Here is a 21,154-nt window from a genome sequence, read left to right on the forward strand (position 1 = left end):
TTATAACAGTATTCTGATGCAAATGCACTCTTGGTCTTTTAAACCAAAGTCCCTCTGTTTCCCCCCACCCCCCATGACAGATGAAAAGGGAAGAAAAGAGGCTGATGAGAGGAAAGAAATCTTATCTAATACAATCATATTGTAATACTTTATCTTCATATCTGCAAGAATGTGTACCTTAACGACAGGTATCCCTAGAATCTAGCACAGTGTACAAAACATAGTAAAACTAAAAACTATTTATTGGTTGAACAAACTTGATTTACTCTTATTTTGGGGAAAAAAAAAAGATTTAAAAGATTCTTTCAAAATCTTTGTACTCTTGGGGCGCCTGGGTGGCTCAGAGGGTTAAAGCCTCTGCCTTCGGCTCGGTCATGGTCCCGGGGTCCTGGGATCGGCCCGCATTAGGCTCTCTGCTCAGCAGGAAGCCCGCTTCCTCCTCTATCTGCCTGCTTCTCTGTCTGCCTTGATCTCTGTCAAATAAATAAATAAAATCTTAAAAAAATAAAATTGGGGCGCCTGGGTGGCTCAGTGGGTTAAGCCTCTGCCTTCGGCTCAGGTCATGATCTCAGGGGCCTGGGATCGAGCCCCACGTCAGGCTTTCTGCTCAGCGGGGAGCCTGCTTCCCCTTCTCTCTCTGCCTGCTGCTCTGCCTACTTCTGATCTCTCTCTGTCAAATAAATAAGATCTTTAAAAATAATAATAATAAAGTAAAATCTTTGTACTCTGTCTCTCTGTCAAATAAAAAAAAAAATAAAATATTTTTTTAAAGGGCGGGGGCGCCTGGGTGGCTCAGTTGGTTAAGCATCTGCTTTCGGCTCAGGTCATGATCCCAGGATTCTGGGATCAAGCCTCGAATCAGCCCCCTGCTCGGTGGGGAGTCTGCTTCTCCCTCTACCCCTCCCACACACACACACACTCTCTCTCCGTCAAATTAAAAAAATAAAATCTTAAAAAAAAAAAATCTTTGTACTCTGGCGGCGCCTGGGGTATCTCAGTTAAGTGTCCCATTCCTGGTTTCAGCTCAGGTGTACTCAGCTGAGAGTATGCTTCTCCTCTCTCTCTTCCCCTACTCATGCACTCTCTCTCAAATAAATAAATCTTTTTTAAAAATAATAAAACTTTTAAAAAGTCTTTGTAGGAGCACCTGGATGGCTCAGTCAAACGTCCGCCTTCAGCTCAGCTCATGAGTCCTAGAATCAAGCCCCATATCGGGCTCCCTGCTCTGCCGAGAGTCTGCTTCTTCCCTCTTCCTCTGCCTCTCCGCCTGCTTGTGCTTTCTCTCTAAAAAATAAACAGAGGGGCGCCTGGGTGGCTCAGTGGGTTAAGCCGCTGCCTTCGGCTCAGGTCATGGTCTCGGGGTCCTGGAATCGAGCCCCGCATCGGGCTCTCTGCTCGGCAGGGAGCCTGCTTCCTCCTCTCTCTCTGCCTGCCTCTCTGCCTGCTTGTGATCTCTCTCTGTCGAATAAATAAATAAAATCTAAAACAAAACAAAACAAAACAAAACAAAAAAAAACCAGAATCTTAAAAAAAAAAAACTAACAACTTTGTACTCTTATATGTGCACAGAATATTTTTAAAGGATACCCAAGAAACTTTTTTTTTTTTAAGATTTTATTTATTTTGACAGAGATCACAAGTAGGCAGAGAGGCAAGCAGAGAGAGAGAGAGGAGGAAGCAGGCTCCCCACCGAGCAGAGAGCCCGGTGCAGGACTCGATCATGACCTGAGCCGAAGGCAGAGGCTTAACCACCCAGGCGCCCCCCCAAGAACCTTTTAATACATTTTCCTCTATGGAGGAGTACTTCCTGTATTGTATAACCTCTCTAAGTGTTGTTACATGTAGCATCCAAAACCTTAGGGGAAAAAAAAGACAAAACTGCTGTCAACAATTCAAGGGACAGTGGTAAATGTTAAAGTATCCACTAGCCCTAGGGCATCTGGCTGTCTCCGTCAGTGGAGCCTGGGACTCTTCATCTCAGGCTGGTGAGTTCAAACCCCATGCTGGGTGTGGAGCCTACTTAAAAACAAAGAGGTGTATACCCTAGCTCTACCACTGGAACTGTGTCCCACTGAAGAAGTTACTTCATGATGTTTCTATGTATCCTCAGTGTCCTTTTTCACTATTTCCAGCTCCATCTTAGTGTGAATATCTCACATTTTCAGTCAACCAACCACTTGCTGTCTTTAACTTAATCTTCTTTCAGTTAGAAATGTGCATGCTTTTATTTATTCATTTATTTTAAAGGCGAAAGAAGTTTATTGAATACACCCCAAGGGAGCGGTGGGCAGGGCAGCAGAGGAGAGGCTTTCTGCTATGCATGTTTGGGTTTTTTTCCCCTAAAATTATTTTATACACACACACACACACACACACACACACACACACATACATATTTTTTAAAGATTTTATTTATTTGACAGAGAGAGACACAGTGAGAGAGAACACAAGCAGGGGGAGTGGGAGAAGAAGAAGAAGCAGGCTTCCTGCCAAGCAGGAAGGCTGCCTGATGCAGGGCTTGATTCTAGGATGCTGGGATCATCACCTGAGCGGAAGGCAGATGCTTAACGACTGAGCCACCCAGGTGCCCCTAAAATTATAATATTTAAAAATTTAGGGCACTTGGGGGGCTCAATCCATTAAGCATCTGCCTTCTGTTCAGGTCATGATCTCAGGGTCCTGGGATCAAGACCCACGTTGGGTTCCCTGCTCATCAGGGAGTCTGCTTCTCCCTCTGCTCCTCCTCCCTACTCCCATCAAATTAATTAATTAATCTGTAAAAAAAAATGAAATTTTGGGCACCTGGGTGTCACAGTGGTTAAGCATCTGCCTTTGGCTTGGGTCAGGATCCTGGGGTCCTGGGATAGGGCCCCAGGTCGGGTTCCCTGATCAGCGGGGAGCCTGCTTCTCCCTTTCCCACTATCCGTGCCTGTGTTCTTCTCTCGATGTCTCTCTGTCAAATAAATAAATAATCTGAAAATAATAATAATAATGAAAGAAAATAAATAAAATTTCAAATACACACAAAATGGAAAGAACAGTATAATCATCCCCTATATTTTCTGTGCATTATCTAGATCTAACCATTATTAAAGCAAATATGGAAAATTTTAGCTACAATTTGTGTATATATATAAACACCCTAGAGTAAGCTTACATTTATAATAATATCATTATGATATTAAATTTATTACTATTATATTTATTATACCTGGGTTAATTAACAAGAATTACTATAAGTTTTGTCTAGTCAAGTTTCAAACTTTCTCAATCATTCCAAAATTCATTCCCAAATTTCTCTTTTATTCTATTTTGTCCCAATTAAGATTTAACCAAATTTGTATGTTCTGTTATGCATGGTTTTATTTTTTTTTTATTTTTTTTTTAAGATTTTTTTATTTATTTATTTGACAGAGACAGAGATCACAAGCAGGCAGAGAGGCAGGCAGAGAGAGAGACGAGGAAGCAGGTTCTCCGCTGAGCAGAGAGCCCGATGCGGGGCTCGATCCCAGAACCCTGAGATCATGACCCGAGCCGAAGGCAGCGGCTTAACCCGCTGAGCCACCCAGGCGCCCCTGTTATGCATGGTTTTAAAAAGTCAAATTGTTCTTTAAAATTTAAAACAAAATTGGCACACTCTTGTTCCCCATTCCTGCTCTCTAAAAGGAACCATTTTCTATTCTTAACTGTGCAATTTTTCATTTACAGTCATAATTTCGATAATGTCCTTATAAAGCTATTTTGGGGAAAAACAGTTTTGTTTTTTAAAGATTTATTCAAGAGAGAGAGCACAAGGGACCAGTCAGGGCAGAGTAGGAGCAGAGGGAGAAGCTGAGTCCCTTCTGAGCAGGGAGCCTGACAAGGTCAGGGTCTATCTCAGGACACTGAGATCAGGACCTGAGCAGAAGTCAGCTGGTTGAGCCATCCAGGTTCTGAGATACAGTTTTAAAATTGCCCACTAGCTCTTTGCAATGGAAGATGCAGGTTTAATACCACCACAGGAAAACATGCACACACCTACACATCCCTCTCTCTTCCCCACCTTCCCAATATAGTTGAATCATAATTTCTGATTAAATCAATATTCAGTGTTACCATTATTATGACTGTATGATTTACTGCAGTGCCCTATGTACCATATTATGATTACATTTCCATCTTCTCTTTTAACAACTTCTAGCTTGCTCCAGATTTAATGTTACCTTGTTTATATTCCATTTGCTTAGTTTTTTTCTGTACCCATCACTAATTTATCTCCTATTTTATCAGAACTGTAAATCTCTGCTTAGTATGTTCAAATACATCAGGTGATATATCAGTTTCTTTCTTTCTTTCTTTCTTTTTTTTTTTTTGCTTGGAGTTGTCCTAGAGCTCAGTCTTCTTATTCTCCACCATGCCCTGATTGATCTCTAGGCCTAATGGAATATTTTTTTTGTTTTAAGATTTTACTTGTGATCTCTGTCTGTCAAATAAATAAAATCTTTAAAAGAAAAAAAAGATTTTATTTATTTATTTGACAGAGAGAGAGAGAGAGAGAGAGATCACAAGTAGGCCGAGGCAGGCAGAGAGAGAAGGGGGAAGCAGGCTCCCTGCTGAGCAGAGAGCCCGATGTGGGGCTCGATCCCAGGACCCTGAGATCATGACCTGAGCCGAAGGCAGCGGCCCAACCCACTGAGCCACCCAGGCGCCCCAATGGAATACTTTATTTATTTATTTTTTGAGAAAGAGAGATAGCACATGTGCACACGCAAGCAGGGGCAGGAGCAGAGGTAGTGGAAGAAAGGATCCCAAGCAGACTCCACACTGAGCTTGGAGCCTGATGTGGGGCTCCATCCCGCAACCCCCAGATCATGACCTGAGTCAAAATCAAAAGTCCAATGCTTAAGTGAGGGAGCCATCTAGGCACCCCGAGGCCTACTGGAAAGAGCCAGCCTGGGATCCTATAAGTCTTGGGAATTTCTTTTGCTTTTCTGCTGTGTTGGAACTACTGTATTTTAGATTCCACATCGAACTCTTTTTATTTTCATCCTTATTTTGGAAGACTACACACCAATAATTTTTTAAGAAAGGTACACAGGAGATATTTTTAAGATGTTATAAATCTGAAAATGCCTTTATTCTATGTGATGGTTGTTTGATGGTTTGGCTGGGTACAGAATTATAAATTGAAAATCATCTTCCCTAGAATCTTCTAGCTTTCAACATTGCTATGAAAATCTAATTCCAGGGCACCTGGGTGGCTCAGTGGGTTAAGCCTCTGCCTTTGGCTCCGGTCATGATCTCAGGGTCTTGGGATCCAGCCCCACTTGGGCTCTCTGCTCAGCAGGGAGCCTGATTCTCCCCACTCTCCCTCTGCCTGCTGTTCTTCCTACTTGTGATCTCTCTCTCTCTCTGTCAAATAAATAAATAAAACCTTAAAAAAAAAATCTAATGCCATTCTGATTCTGGATCCTTTGTATATGCTATCTGATTTTGTTTCCTTTTAGGTTCTTCCCTTCATTCTTAATGTTTTATGTCAGCATAGTGTGTCATGGGATCCATCTTTTTTTTTTTCTTAAGATTTTTATTTATTTATTTGAGAGATAGAGAGACCAAGAGAACACAGAGGGAGAGTGAGGAGAAGCAGACTCCCCGCTAAGCAAGGAGCCAGTTAAAGGATTTGATCCCAAGACCCTGAGATCATTACCTAGGGTGAAGGCAGATGCTTAAACGACTGAGCCACCCAGGAGCCCCGCAATCCACCTTTTGTTCATTTATTTTGCAGAGTGCTCAGACGTGAATGCATGAAACTCATGTTCTTTGGTTCTGGGCAGTTTTCCACTATTATATATTTGACAGTATCCTCTCTGAATTTTCTCTGGTCTATTTTTCTGGAACTATTAGTTGTGTGTTAGACCTTGTGGAATGATTTCTAATTTTCTAAGGTTTTCTATAGTTTACCTCTTTGTCTTTTTATCTTTTTTTCTAGGAAAGTCCCATGACCTTTCCTTTCAAACCTATGGCATTTTTAATTTTTGCTGTCATATTTTTAAATTCCCAGCTCTCTCTTATAAAGTTACTTGTGGATGCATTATTTTTATTTTTCTGATGATATGAGTGGTAAGTCATTTTCATTTTTAGCTTGTTCACTTAAAGTTTCTTTTTCTTTATTTTGGTCTCTTTCTTTCCAGCTGGAGCATTTCTTCAAATGTCTGGTGCTCACTGGCTGGCTATTAATAGTTACAAATTAGACACTAAAATGTTGATTAGAAGTTCAGGTTCAGGGGCTGCCTGGGTGGCTCATTGGTTAAACATCTGCCTTCAGCTCAGGTCTCAGGGTCCTGAGATCAATTCCCTCATCTGGCTCCTTGTTCAGTGGGGAGCCTGCTTCTTTCTCTGCCTGCTGCTCGCCCTGCTTGTGCTCTCTCTCTCACAAATAAATACTAAAATCTTAAAAAAGAAAAAAAGAAGAAGGAGGAGGAGGAGAAGAAGTTCAGAGTCAGTGTACAAGTTGGTCAAGTAGTAAGCTTTGCCCTCCGGGTGACCAAACCACTTCTTTGGATACCCTAACCATCAGTTTGTTTGAGACTTTTCTCTGGGGCTGGTCCATTTCCAGAGAAGCCTGCCCTTATCTCGTTTTGGACGATATAAGTTCAGCTACCAGCATTTAGGGGACTGAGTGGAAGAAAGGAACTGAAGTATTTACCATTTGGTATCGAAGAATTTTATTTCCTCCTCTTTCAGCTTGCCTAGTGTCTGAATCCAGAGTTCCTTTAGTTCAGAATCCCCGAATATAAACTTCTAGTACTCAGCTAGGACCGGAAAGAGGCTGCACCCTCACTGCACCCAGATGAGCAGGAGAGAAGCAACAAATTCTGTTTGCAACTCCACCTATACCATCAATTTTGCAGGCTCCTGTTTACTCCAATTCATGAAACTGCTGGAGTCTAAAGCCAGAATCAGTTTGATTCTTGGTTTTCCATTGCCAGCTTAGATTTCAACTTTCTTGAGCAGATAGCTCCTTCTACCACCACTTTTCAATTGGCTTTCCGGCTTTCAAAATGTCTTTAGTGTCTCCTTACCTATCCTTGAGAGTTGTGCATTATTTATTTATTCATTTGTATTATTTTATTTTATTTTGAGAGTTGTGCATTTTTTTAAAATCCCTTTACTGTCTTCGGGAAGAAACAGATAATATGTATATTTAGTCTGTCCCGGTAAATCACTGTTCCCTCAGTGAAACATCCATCACCTTCTCTTCTCTGAGACATCACTGTTTGATCTCCTGCCTCTCTGATCTTATTGCCCAATTTTCTTAACTGGCTTCTGCCATTTTGTTCAATCTTTAAATACGGAGGCCCCCAGGGCTTGCTCCTGGCATGTAGGCTTCTTTACATTCCTTCTCTAGATGATCTCTTCCATGTCAGGATTTAAATACCATCTACAGCCATCTAGCTCCCACCCTGATTCTGTCTAGTGGACCTCTTCTCCTGCCTATCTCTAAGCATTCCAAATACAGCAGAATTCTTAATCTCCTACCCATAACCTGCTACCTACTAAAAGCTTCTCATCTCTAAGTCTTTCTGTTTCAGTGACTCGGGCCCAAATCTGGGAGTTATCCTTGATTCCATTTTCTCTCACTCCCAAGTAGGCAAGCCATCAAGACCCAGCAAATCTACCTCCAAAATTTATCCAGAAGCCATCCCTTTCTATGTAGCGCTCCTAGCACCATCCAAGCCATCATCTTTCGCCTGGCCAGTTACGATAGCCTCTTATGGCTCCTCTTGCTGCTCTTCTCCTTCCTCCTCCTTCCTCCTCCTCCCCACCTATATACATTCTCTCCACAGTAACTAAGGTAATCTTTTTGAAAGATGGATTATGCCACACCTTGGCTTGAAACCCTCCAAAGCCTTCCAAGGTACTTACATAGCCCTGACTCAAACCCCTGGGTTTACAAGGACTTGTATAAATTTATTCTTTCCAATTTCTTCAATCTCACTTCTACTCTGTCCCCTATACTCTAGCCATACTGGCTTTTCTGAATATGACAAACTCATTCCTATCACTGGGTTTTCACAGGCTATATCCCCTATCTAGAATGTTCTCTTTCTTGTCATTTAAGCCTCGGCTTAACCTAGGAGTTAACATCACCTTCTCAGATTATCTCTGAGCACCAAGTTACTCTACATCACTTCTTTTCATTCTCTGCCTAGCCCTGACTAGTATCTGGCCTTTTTTTTTTACTTCACTTACTTGTTTCATTTCTCTTTTCTCCTACTGAATATAAGGTTTGTGAAAGTGAAGATCTTCTCTGTTTCATTCAGACCCGTATTCCTAGCACTTAGAACAGGGCCTGGCATGTAGTCAGCCCTATTAACTTGGCCAGAGGAGAGAACATTGAGTTCATTGACTTCACATTGAATAGTTCACTGAGGAGAAAGTCACAGAAGGTTTTGTTTTGCTTTGTTTTTTAAAAGACTTATTTATTTATTTATCTGACAGAGAGAGAGAGAGAAAGAGAGAACACAAGCAGGGGGAGCAGCAGTGAGAGAGAGAAAGGCAGGCTCTCCACTGAGTGTGGAGCCTGACGTGGAGCTAGATCCCTGGACCCTGGGGTCATGACCTGAGCCAAAGGCAGATGCTTAACCCCCTGAGCCACCCAGACGCCCCAAGTTTTTAAGTATTATAAAGAAAGGAGGTGATCCATGATACTTAGGCTAATTAAACATCAAAAACTAGTATACTGTGGGACGCCTGGGTGGCTCAGTTGGTTAAGCGGCTGCCTTCGGCTCAGGTCATGATCCCAGCGTCCTGGGATCGAGTCCCGCATCGGGCTCTTTGCTCAGCAGGAAGCCTGCTTCTTCCTCTGCCTCTGCCTGCCAATCTGTCTGTCTGCCTGTGCTCACTCTGAGAAATAAATAAATAAAATCTTAAAAAAAAAAACTAGTATACTGAATAGAAATGAGTCTATAGGTACGTACATAATTGGCAAGATTTCTCAAGTTTAGCACCTCCAGACTATTGACATTTTGGGCTGGGTAGTTATTTGCGTGTACTTGGGAGGGTGGGAGCTATCATGTGCGTTGTAGGAGAAGCTGAGGGAAGTATTCCAGATTAAAGGAAGCTAAATGTAACATCTTGCCCTAGACTGCATCCCGTCCTGGAGTAGGGAAAATACTAGAAGGGACCTTACTAGATCAACTGAGAAAACTGGAAGATAAACTAGACTGCATGAAATATTTAATAATGTGAAGTTAAGAAGTTAATAACTATTACGGTTATGTAGGAGAATATACCTTTTCCTTAGGAAATACACACCAAAGAAGGGACCAAGGGTCATAAATATATATAGAATTTACCCTCTCATGTTTAGGAAGAAAGTTTTTATGTACAGTTAGACATAGATCTACATACAGAAGGAGAGAAGTAAATGATAAAGCAAATGAGGTAATATGTTAAGGATACTTGAATCTGGGCAAAAGGTATACATGTGTTCCTTGTAATATTTTTGTTTGCAACTTCCCTAAATTTGGAATTCTTTTTTTTTTCTTAAGACTTTATTTATTTATTTGACAGACAGAACACAAGTAGACAGAGAGGCAGGCAGAGGGAGAGGGAGAAACAGGTTCTCCACTGAGCAGGGAGCCCAACATGGGGCTCGATCCCAGGAGGCTGGGATCATGAGCCGAAGGCAGCCGCTTAACTGACTGAGTCACCCAGGCGCCCCGAAATTATTTTCAAATACAAAGCTAAAACAAAAGATTGGCTTTGGGAAGAAATTCGTTTAAAGTAATCTGGCAAATTAAGAAATTGACAATTTTCTTTTCTTTTTTTTTTTTTTAAGATTTTATTTATTTGACAGAGATCATAAGTAGGCAAGAGAGGCCACAGAGAGAGAGGGAAGCGGGCTCCCTGCTAAGCAGAGAGCCCGATGTGGGGCTCCATCCCAGGACCCTGGGACCATGATCTGAGCCGAAGGCAAAGTCTTTAACCCACTGAGCCACATAGGCACCCTGAAATTGACAAGATTCTTAAGAGACAATTAGTGTTGTGAAAACATCAGGGATCCAAAAAATAACCGAAGTTTATTTCCCATTTACTAATTTGTAGCTCTGGGAAAGTCACTCAAAGCCTCTCTCAGCTTCAGGTCCTTCACCTAGAGGGCTGCTGGATATTGAAATGGAAATGTACCACATGCCGCCGCAAAAAGGAAAGTGTGTAACAGTAAGTGGGACTAGAGCCGGAACTGCTTATCAGGTCTCAAAATCAGGCTGCTCCACTGTCACTCATGGTAGGGACACCAGCGGTCCTCCAGGTTAGCTCCCGCGGCGCCCAAGCTCTCCCTTCCAGGTGGGCGGCGCACCTCCAGCTCTCCTCTCCAGGTGGCAGCGCAGCTGCCCAGGAGCGAAGGCCTGGCCCCGCCCTCTCTCGAATGTCTCCGCGGAGTCGCCCGGGAAACGCATTCTCGGAGGAACCGGCAGCCGCCAATGGGAAGGGAGCGAGTGCCACGAATAGACCAATAAGGAGGGAGCAGTGCGGGGTTTAAACCTGCGGCCGGGCCCGGCTCCTCCCGGCGTGCTGCGGCGGAACGGCTGTTGAGCTGCGCGGGGTTCAGGTCCCCGGCTGGTTGGTGACTCCCGTGCTCTGCTTCTCCCCACTGAGCTGCTGCCTGGTGAAGAAGAAGCCATGGCACTCCGGGTCACCAGGGTGAGCTGCTGCGGACGGCGCTGCGTGGCTTCTCGTCCTCTGTCCTCTGCCGGAGCCCTCCCTCCCGCCCCCCCCAACACTCCCCGAGTGGACTAGGGCAGCGGTTTGGGGAGGAGGATGGAGGGATCGGGGGCCCCTGGCACGGTGGGGCTTTGGGGGTCCGACGGAGAGAGGAAGAGAACGGGGCCGTCCTGGGATAGATGTTCGGCGCGAGGAGGGAGGGCGGTGGAGGGTCAACAGGAAACCTCTTTTAAAACATGGTAGAGGGCCCCTGAGTGAGCTCCCACCAGCCGTGGAACCCCCCCTTCCCGGAGAGAAGGTGCCTGCGGTTGGAGGCTTTTCCGATTTCCTTTCAAATGTAAATTAAAATATTTCAGGGTCGCCGGGGACTAAACAGGCAGCCCCTCAATAGGGGAGTGAGGAGGTTCTGGGAAGAAATGGGCTTGTCACAGCCGAAGCGTAGATCCTGGAACCCCGGTTTCCCTTGGGAGCCCATTTTTTGCAGCCAGCGTTTATTCTGAGAAGCCTCTCTCTTGCCCCGCCCCACCTTCACTGACCCTTGACTTAACTCTAACCTGGGCGGGCCGGCTCTCAAAGCGGTCTTGGTTCTTACAGAACGCAAAAGTTAATGTGGAAAATAAGGCGAAGATCAGCATGGCAGGCGCAAAGCGCGTGCCTCTGGCCACGACTGCGGCCTCCAAGCCCGGGCTGAGGCCGAGAACAGCCCTCGGAGACATTGGTAACAAAGTCAGCGAACAACCACAGGCCAAATTGCCTCTGAAAAAGGTAACTATCTTCCTGAGCCAACTTCTCTCTCCGTAAGAGTCCCCCCTACAACAGGGACCTGTGGTGGAAAAACATTTCATTTCCCGTCCTTTCATCCACAGGAAGCAAAAACTTTGGTTCCTGGAAAAGTTATTGCTAAAAAACTATCTAAACCTCTGGAGAAGGCACCCGAACCTGTGCCAGAACCTGAGCCAGAACCTGAGCCCGTTAGAGAAGAAAAACTTTCGCCTGAACCTATTTTGGTAAACTTACTTTGCCTTTCTCCATCCCGTCTTTTGGGTGTCTCTTTCCCCTCGTTTAATAACCCATGGGATAATAGCATTCGAACAAATAGTGATACTAGTAACGTTTATAGAGTACTTGGCAGGCGGTGGTCTTCACTCTGCACTTGAAGGGCTTTTAAGTGGCATATTCTTCACATGGACTCTCTCACTTGTATTATTACCTCTACCCTTTAGATAAGGCTTAGAGAAGTGTTAAGTCATTTTTCTAGAGTCGCCCATCTCATCAGTGGCATCTGTGGATGTAAACCCAGGCCATATGGCTGGAGAATCTAGGCTCTTTAGCATTTTGTTACACTGCCCTTTCCCCCCTGTGAATGGTATTAAGTGAGAGCTGCACGGACTGAAGATTTTGCAGTCTTTGGTACATGCCATCAGACCAAAATTCCTTGACTGACACAGATTATCTTGAATCCTTTTACTCCCTAATGTGGCCACTGAGTAATTAATAACTCTGTAGCAGTGGAATAGATAAAGGTGTAATGCGGAAAGAAAAATGTAGCTTTTCAGAGAGTAGATGAGTTTAACAGCCTCAAAACTAAAATTTAAGAACTTATTAAATATCAATTACATAAGTGTATCCACTCCTGTGAAGGAGAAACAGGGCACTAAAAGGGGCTCCTTTGCTGAAATTACAATGAGCTCATTTGATGAAGCTGTAATTTTTAAAATGTAGTTAAGGGGGTGCCTGGTGGCTCCATCTGTTAAGCATCTGCCTTCAGCTCAAGTCGTGATCCCAGGATTCTGGGATGGAGGCCCTTGTCAGGCTCCCTGCTCAGGGAGGAGCCTGCTCCCTCTCCCTCTGCTATTCCCCTGCTGCTTGTGCTCTCTCACTCTAGCTCTCTCTCAAATAAATAAATAAATAAATAAAATCTTAAAAGGAAAGTAAACTAAAACATAGTTAAGGAGCATCTCTACTTGGTAGATGGGTCTATGCCCACTTCTCGAATCACTTAATAAAGACAATTACATCTTTAAATTAGGAAACAAATAATAGTTAAAACCAGTTGATAAAAATTATCTGTAAAGTCATTCAGTCCAATTCCTTATATCGAAGAGTAGGAGATTTGAGGCTATTGCTTTAGTATTGACATTCTGGACATAACACATGAAACCTGGAGCATGCGGTGTCTCTTAATTGGCCATACTGGCCTACATGAGGATTCCTTGAAAGTCCCATACTGATCCTGGACTTTCCTCTCCCACTTACTAAGAAAAGCCCTTCTCACTCTTCCTTCTTTTAGATAGTTACCTTTTCATCCTTCAAAGCAGCTCAACCATCAACTCCTGAAACTGCCTAACTTAACCTCACCCTTGTTCCTAGGATCAGTCTCATTTCATTTACTTCTGTCTCCTATATTCAAAGCTGTTTGAGGACACTATAAAGGCAGTGTCTACAAATAAATAAATAAAAATCTTTAAAAAAAGGCAGTGTCTAGCATAGAGCTTGACTAGAAGAAAATGCCAATAAATGTTTGAACAAAGGGATAGCTGGAGTTTGAAGGAAATGGCTCATAATAATAACGAACTAAGGATGCCTGAGTGGTTAAGCGTCTGCTTTCAGCTCAGATCATGATTCCAGGGTGTTGGGATGGAGTCCCATATACGGGCTCCTTGCTCAGTGGGGACCCTGCTTCTCCCTCTGCCTTTGCCTGCACTCCCCCTGCTTGTGCTCTCTCTCTCTCTGACAAATAAATAAAAATCTTTTTAAAAAGTAATGAACTTTGTTAATCCTAAGTAGTCAGGACAGAACTTGTGTTTTCCTGGGCAGTGAGAAGCAGTCCATGTTTTGATATAAAGACCAAAGACTCATTCATTTGGGTTGACTTCACATGATCCTGATAAACAGTTTACTCATTTCCTTCGGAGGAAAGTCTAGAATGTGATTTTGTTTGCTTTTTCTCTGTTTTACCTGTCGGTTTGGGTTCTGCTAACTTAAAACTCTCAGTCTGTTTTTGTCTTTTTGCTTTTTTTTTGTATTAATCATGTCCTAAGGAGAGATTGAATAAATTTGAAAAAAAGATACTTTTCCTTTAAGGAAATGAATTATGAATTATATGTCTATTTATTTATTTATTTTTTTAAAAGATTTTATTTATTTATTTGACAGAGAGAGATCACAAGTAGACAGAGAGGCAAGCAGAGAGAGAGAGGAGGAAGCAGGCTCCCTGCTGAGCAGAGAGCCCGATGCGGGACTCGATCCCAGGACCCTGAGATCATGACCTGAGCCGAAGGCAGCGGCTTAACCCACTGAGCCACCCAGGCGCCCTATATGTCTATTTAGCAGTTGGTCTCTTGAGTTAGTACCAATAATTGGGCCTTCATTTCCAGATTGTATGCTTCTCTTTGCTATTATTTCAAAAGGTCTTTCTGTTTCAAGGTTGATACTCCCTCTCCAAGCCCAATGGAAACATCTGGATGTGCCCCTGCAGAAGAATATCTGTGTCAGGCATTCTCTGATGTAATTCTTGCAGTGAATGATGTGGATGCCGAAGATGGAGCTGATCCAAACCTTTGTAGTGAATATGTGAAAGATATTTATGCTTATCTGAGACAACTTGAGGTCTGTATTGTTGTTAGAATCTTTTTTTTTTTAACTGCATTTAGCTTGATTAAAGACTTTTTTCCACTGAGAGTTTATAATAATTCAAGCAGGATGTGAACAGTATTTCTTAACAGTAGATTCCATTTCAAATTCTCATTCATGAAGTAGCAAAAATCAAGTCACTGTGCTCGCTTCGGCAGTACATATACTAAAAAATCAAGTCCCTAACCAAGCCAAGGACATCTGTATTTGCCATTTGAACAGGTAAAGTACAAAGTGACAGTGGATAATAACCATAACTCTAACGAATGTCCATAGGTTGAATGATATATTTATGTCTATCACAGTTAGGAGTGAGCAAGTCCCAGGCTCAAGAGTTTGAGGATTAGAGGCCGGAGATGGATGGTAATGGAGAAAATGCTGAAAAATTATAACCAGCAGCAACACAAGACATTTTGCATCAATGTGGCTGATGTGCATGTGATACCAGGGAAATTGTTCTTTGTGTCCAAGAGGATACACTCAAAGTTTTTGGTTTTCTTTCATTTCCTATCACTTCTCAAACTTTCTATTAGTGGCATTAGTCCCCCACCTCAAGACAAGGAAGCATTCTGTATACTAACAAGCTGTATACTACCAGATTTGCCCAGTTGTTTGTTAATAATACATTCTCGTTGGGCATCCATTTTCTACAGGATTGTCCTATAGAAACTTCCTTGCCAGGACCAGCCTTCCACTTTGGGTTTTTTCCTCCCTTCTTTTTAATAAAATTATAACTTTGGCCGAGTGGGTTTAGCAGGTGCATGTGCTGGTCCTTGATGGTTCATTATTTTTCCCTATGGTGTTTTGGGGGTTTAAATCCTAGAGTGGGAGAGTGGATACCACATAGGTTCCAGCTGATCTGGAAAGTAGCTGCTGCTAGTTTTCTCTGCTTCACCCAGCTCAGGTTCTGGATTTAGAGTCATAAGTGAAAAGATGAGATGATGGCGTGATACCTTTGTCTGGGACGAAATGGGTACAGAGTGTAGGCAAGTAGCAGTGATGGTAGGTTGAACAGAGTGAAATCTGTACAAAATGAAAAACCTGTCAAACTGTCCTAATTAATGTTGGCTTTCTTCCTCAGTGACAGCTTTATGTAGTGACTGTATGAATAATTAAGTTGAGGACTGTTAGAAATTCTGAACTCTCCATTACTGTTCTGTGGTGATTAAGATTTGTGGACAGAAATGTCACAAGGAGTCTTGCTTCTAAAGGATAATCCGCATTCTTTTGCAGGAAGAGCAAGCCATCAGACCAAAATACCTACTGGGTCGTGAAGTCACTGGAAACATGAGAGCTATCCTTATTGACTGGCTAGTACAGGTTCAGATGAAGTTCAGGTTACTTCAGGAGACCATGTACATGACTGTTTCCATTATTGATCGGTTCATGCAGGTGAGCATAATTTAGTAATTGAGGATTCCTAGCAGAGTCATAAGAAACAGACTTTTTCAGGGGCGCCTGGTTGCCTTCGGCTCAGGTCATGATCTTAGGGTTCTGGGATCAAGCCTGGCATTGGGCTCCCTGCTTAGTGGGGAGTCTGCTTCTTCCTCTCCCTCTAACCCTCCCCCCATGCTCATGCTCTCTTTCTCTCTCTCAAGTAAATAAAATTAAGAAAAAAAAAATAAAAGAATTTTTCAGCGAACATCTGTTTTGGGGTAGTGTTATTCAGATTTTGCTGTGAGAGTGTTTTTCCCATGTCCCCTTCATAGCTCTCTTGTCTCCTTTTTCAAGTACGTATTAGTTGTTCATCCAGTTGGAATTCCCATTGCAGAATAATTGTGTGCCCAAGAAGATGCTGCAGCTGGTTGGTGTCACTGCCATGTTTATTGCAAGCAAATATGAAGAAATGTACCCTCCAGAAATTGGTGACTTTGCCTTTGTGACTGACAACACTTACACTAAGCACCAAATCAGACAGATGGAAATGAAGATTCTAAGATCTTTAAATTTTGGTCTGGGCCGCCCTCTACCCCTGCATTTCCTTCGGAGAGCATCTAAGATCGGAGAGGTACAGTTCTCTTTGGTAACCTTTAGTATGGTACATGATGAAATATTGCTAACCAAGCAGATCTAATTCAGCTGACTTATAAATCTGTATGAAGAAGACATAATGTTCTTTATTTCCAATTTTCATTAAGGCCTTCCATGGGGAGTTGCATTTGAGAGTTAATAGACAAACATTTGTGATTATAGTTACAGGCATACCGCTTATTGCCAGTACAGAATTCTCTAACGGAAGTTGAGAGACCTGTGGGTTTTGTTTCAGGTTGATGTTGAGCAACATACTTTGGCCAAATACCTGATGGAACTAACTATGTTGGACTACGATATGGTGCACTTTCCTCCTTCTCAGATTGCAGCAGGAGCTTTTTGCTTAGCACTGAAAATTCTTGATAACGGTGAATGGGTAAGCTCTGTCACGAAGACTTAGGTTACCCTGAGTTTTTAAATTATAAGTGATGTTTGTATGAATACTGGACTTTTTTACATTAAAGGACTATTCTAATGGTTTCTAAAATTATAGCATCTACTGAAAGAATGATTAAAAATGATATCTTGTTTGCTATGTGTTCATAAGATACTCCCACTTCATTACGTAATTTCATCTTTTGATATAAATGAAGACACTCATGTGAAAGGACATGCTAGAAGTTCGTTCATACTCATTGATTCACCAAATATTTCTCCTATGTGTCATGTGCTACCCTATGCCCTAGGAGTAGAACTATGCATGAGAATATTGGTGTCAAAGAATTTGAACACATGTGTATAATAGATTTAAGTACAGGATCCTAGAGAAGCATGAAAGAAGAGTGTTTGGGGAAGAAGGCATCGTAAGTTTATCTTAAATTTCAGTTATAATTAGTCCTAGGAAATCTCTTCCTACTCTACTCTTGACTAAGATACAGAAATATTATGAAAACCATTATTGATGAGCATTTCTAACATTAGCTTTTGTTGCCATAGACACCAACTCTACAGCATTATCTATCATACACTGAAGAATCCCTTCTAAGTGTTATGCAACACCTGGCTAAGAATATAGTCATGGTGAATCGTGGGCTTACAAAGCACATGGTAAGTCAGGGATACTGTAAGATGTTGCGGGGGATGTGGGAGGGTACAAAATGAAAATACTTAAGATTTCCTGTCTGTAAATTCATGGCTTATTTTTCCTTTTTTATTTTGTGTGTGTGTGTGAGTGAGAGATGGGAGGTGGTGGTGGGTAGAGAAGGAGAGAATTTTTTTTTTTTATTTAAATTCCGTTAATTTAGGGGCGCCTAGGTGGCTCAGTGGGTTAAAGCCTCTGCCTTCGGCTCCGGTCATGATCCCAGGGTCCTGGGATCGAGCCCCGCATCGGGCTCTCTGCTCCGCGGGGAGGCTGCTTCCCCCTAACTCTCTCTGCCTGCCTCTCTGCCTACTTGTGATCTGTCTGTTAAATAAATAAAATCTTTGGGGCACCTGGGTGGCTCAGTTGTTAAGCGTCTGCCTTCCGCTCAGGTCATGATCCCAGAGTCCTGGGATCAAGCCCCACGTCAGGCTCCCTGCTCAGAAGGAAGTCTGCTTCTCCCTCTCCCACCCCCCACTGCTTGTGTTCCCTCTCTTGCTGTGTCTCTCTCTGTCAAGTAAATAAATAAAATCTTAAAAAATAAAAATAAAATCTTTTTTAAAAATTCAGTTAATTTATATATATTGTATTAGTTTCAGAGGTTAAATTCAGTGAAGGATCAGTAGCATGTAACACCCAGGGCTCATTATGTCATGTGCCCTTCTTAATACCCATCACCTAGTTAACCCATTTCCCTACCCACCTCCCCTCCAGCAACCCCAGTTTGTTTCCTAGAATTCAGAATCTCTTACAGTTTGTTTCCATCTCTGATTTCATCTTATTTTATGGGAGAGAGAGCATCTTAACCAGGCTCCATGCCCAGTGTGTAGTAGCCCAGTGCCGTACTTGGTCTCACAGCCCTGAGATCATGATCTGAAACAAAACCAAGAGTTAGATGCTTAACCTACCGAGCCACCCTGGTGCCTCAATGCATAGCATATTTTAAAGTATTGGATGTTTTAAGTGAGTATCTGCATCACTGGATCTTACAATGTTTTCCTCTTTGACTTCATTAACTACTATGCTTTTCTCTTCCAGACCATCAAGAACAAGTATGCCACATCTAAGCACGCAAAGATCAGCACGCTGGCACAGCTAAATTCTGCACTAGTTCAAGATTTAGCCAAGGCTGTGGCAAAGGTGTAACTTGTAAACATGAGTTGGAGTACTATAATAACTGCAAATAAAATTGGCACCATGTGCCATCTGTACATACTATATGTTACCTTTACTGACTTTTAATAAAGTTTGTGGTCCTTTTTACTTATACCTTAACTCATTTGAATGTCGCTACTTTCCTACTTGAGGATAACCTAAAAGTTGTGTTAAAGGTATGGTGGGGAGTATAAAAAGTGCTTTCAGTTTATTGAGACCCAACTTACATATATAATTGTCATTCGTGTGGTTCTTGTTTTATGTATTTGGCTTTTGCTTTCTTAATATGGATTACTTTGGTCATGAAGGCATTTAAAGCCCTTCTGTAGGGCATATGTACAGCCCTGTAAGCCCTGTCGTCTTGGAGAATATGCAGCCTCTTTCAGCTTAAAAGCCTGCCACCTCACCTTTAGATACTCCCCTCCCTGTTTTCTGTTTCTTCCGGTGGCTGCTGCCATAATTCCAAGTTTTTATTTCTACCACTATTTCGTAAATTATCAACTTTAGTATCATTTTTTTCACCTGCAGAAATAAGAACTTTGTATTTTAAACATACTTTTTCATTGTTGATCAAATAAAAGTAGATCCTCAAAACAAAGTATCTAAAAAAGTTGATTTACTCCTTACCCCCCACTTCTACAGCTCAATCCTGTCCATCTGAAGGTATCAACAGTTTGGGATAGATCCTTCGATGCCTCTTCTATAAACACAGACGCGCATATAAATTGTTACAGGGATATCTAAGAAATGGAATCATTCTATATATAAGTAATTCCTTTTAACATGGATAGGCCTTCCCTGTATTTGGGCATTACTAAGGGTATACTACAGTATATTCATTCTGCTGTTGACCTTCACATTGTTTTTCCTCTTTGCTACTACAGACAAATGTCTTTATTATCATTAAATAATATACTTTCCTTTCTGTACACTGGGTTCTCCAGAATATGTATGTACTAAATTTTGGCAGGTACTTAGCAAAAGAAAGACCGATGACTTTCTCAGTGTCCTCAGCAGTGTACAAAAGTGCTGGATTCTCTGTGTCCTTGCCAGAATTGAAGGCAACGATTCTCCAGCTTCTGCAAACTTGGCAAAAAATCTATCTAGTGTGCTGTTGTAATTTATAATTTTTATGACTAGTTGAATAAATTTTTGTTGAGTACTTATCAGTATGTGAGGTTTTCCCATTTTATCATTGTCTTTTGACTGTTTATGCTCTTTTTGTCATGCAGACACTTTTAAGTTTTTGTATTATCAAATTTCCTTTTTTTTTTTTCTGTAGTTGCTTTTGGATTTTCAGTCCTAAGGTCAACTCCATCTCAAAGCTGAACATCTTCTTTTTTTTTTTTTTAAAGATTTTATTTATTTGACAGAGAGAAATCACAAGTAAGCAGAGAGGCAGGCAGAGAGAGAGGAGGAAGTAGGCTCCCTGCTGAGCAGTAAGCCCAATGTGGGGCTCGAACCCAGGACCTGGGATCATGACCTGAGCCGAAGGCAGCGGCTTAACCCACTGAGCCACCCAGGCACCCCAAGCTGAACATCTTCTAAAATTCTAAAATTCACCCATTTATAATCCCTCAAACTTTTTGTATATGGTATAAGGTAGGGCTCTGATAGATAGGTGCCCTTTTATGTTCATACCACATGATCAAAATTATCCTTGTCAACCTGAATTGAAACAATGCTCATCATTTCCTGATCTACTTATTTCTACTTGCTTTTTCATGTGGTAAAGTAAAAGTATTATGTTATCTGCTAAGATGAAGCTAGCACTATTTTTCAGATATTTGGGGGCAATTGCAAACCTAAGAACTTTATAAAGTTATGTCCAGTTACAGAAAAGCTTTGAGGTTTTGAATAGACCTGTCTTCCCATCCAGAAGCACTTTTTCTCCAAGGATTGTTGCATGCTCTATTGACTATTAGAATTTTAATTATATAGTTGAAGCACTTTTCTTGTCAAGTTTATTGCTGGGTTTGTGGTTTTTTGTCGCTATTGTGAATGGAACCTAATTCCCATCTTTTTATTGCTAGTTTTTTCTTATCTAGCTGGCATCAGTATTCTTACTCATTTTTTTTTACTTTTTTTTTTTTTTACTCAATTTGTTTTTAATGGAGTAGAAAACCTTAAATCTATAACTTTTTTCAATGTTTATGGTATTTATTGTATTAGAATCTCCAACATAGGGGCGCCTGGGTGGCTCAGTGCGTTAAGCCGCTGCCTTCGGCTTGGGTCGTGATCTCGGGGTCTTGGGATCGAGTCCCGCATCGGGCTCTCTGCTCAGCGGGGAGCCTGCTTCCCTCTCTCTCTCCTTCTCTCTGCCTGCCTCTCCGTCTACTTGTGATCTCTCTCTGTCAAATAAATAAATAAAATCTTAAAAAAAAAAAAAGAATCTCCAACATAATCATAATAGAGAAATCTGTCTTGTTTCTGGATTAGACATCTCAAGTGTTTTTATCATTTAATATTCTTGTTGTTAGGCTTTAAGTAGTCTTTCTATTTTATGTATTTTTCTATTTCTGTTTAGAGTTGTTAATTGGCAGGGCTGTG

General features: G+C 41.9%; 1 protein-coding gene across 1 annotated transcript; it reads left to right on the forward strand.

Annotated features, from left to right (window-relative positions):
• The first annotated feature begins 10,528 nt into the window (after positions 1-10,528).
• On the forward strand, positions 10,529-18,724 carry CCNB1 (cyclin B1). Its single transcript, XM_047731220.1, has 9 exons — positions 10,529-10,686; positions 11,302-11,472; positions 11,574-11,714; positions 14,134-14,316; positions 15,574-15,732; positions 16,112-16,348; positions 16,607-16,747; positions 17,308-17,418; positions 18,488-18,724. Exons 1-9 carry the CDS (start codon positions 10,666-10,668, stop codon positions 18,593-18,595), a joined length of 1,272 nt encoding a protein of 423 aa, XP_047587176.1. The 5' UTR covers positions 10,529-10,665; the 3' UTR covers positions 18,596-18,724.
• Positions 18,725-21,154: the final 2,430 nt, after the last annotated feature.

Source organism: Lutra lutra, chromosome 5, assembly GCF_902655055.1.
Source record: "Lutra lutra chromosome 5, mLutLut1.2, whole genome shotgun sequence".
In the NCBI taxonomy this organism is placed as follows: domain Eukaryota; kingdom Metazoa; phylum Chordata; class Mammalia; order Carnivora; family Mustelidae; genus Lutra; species Lutra lutra.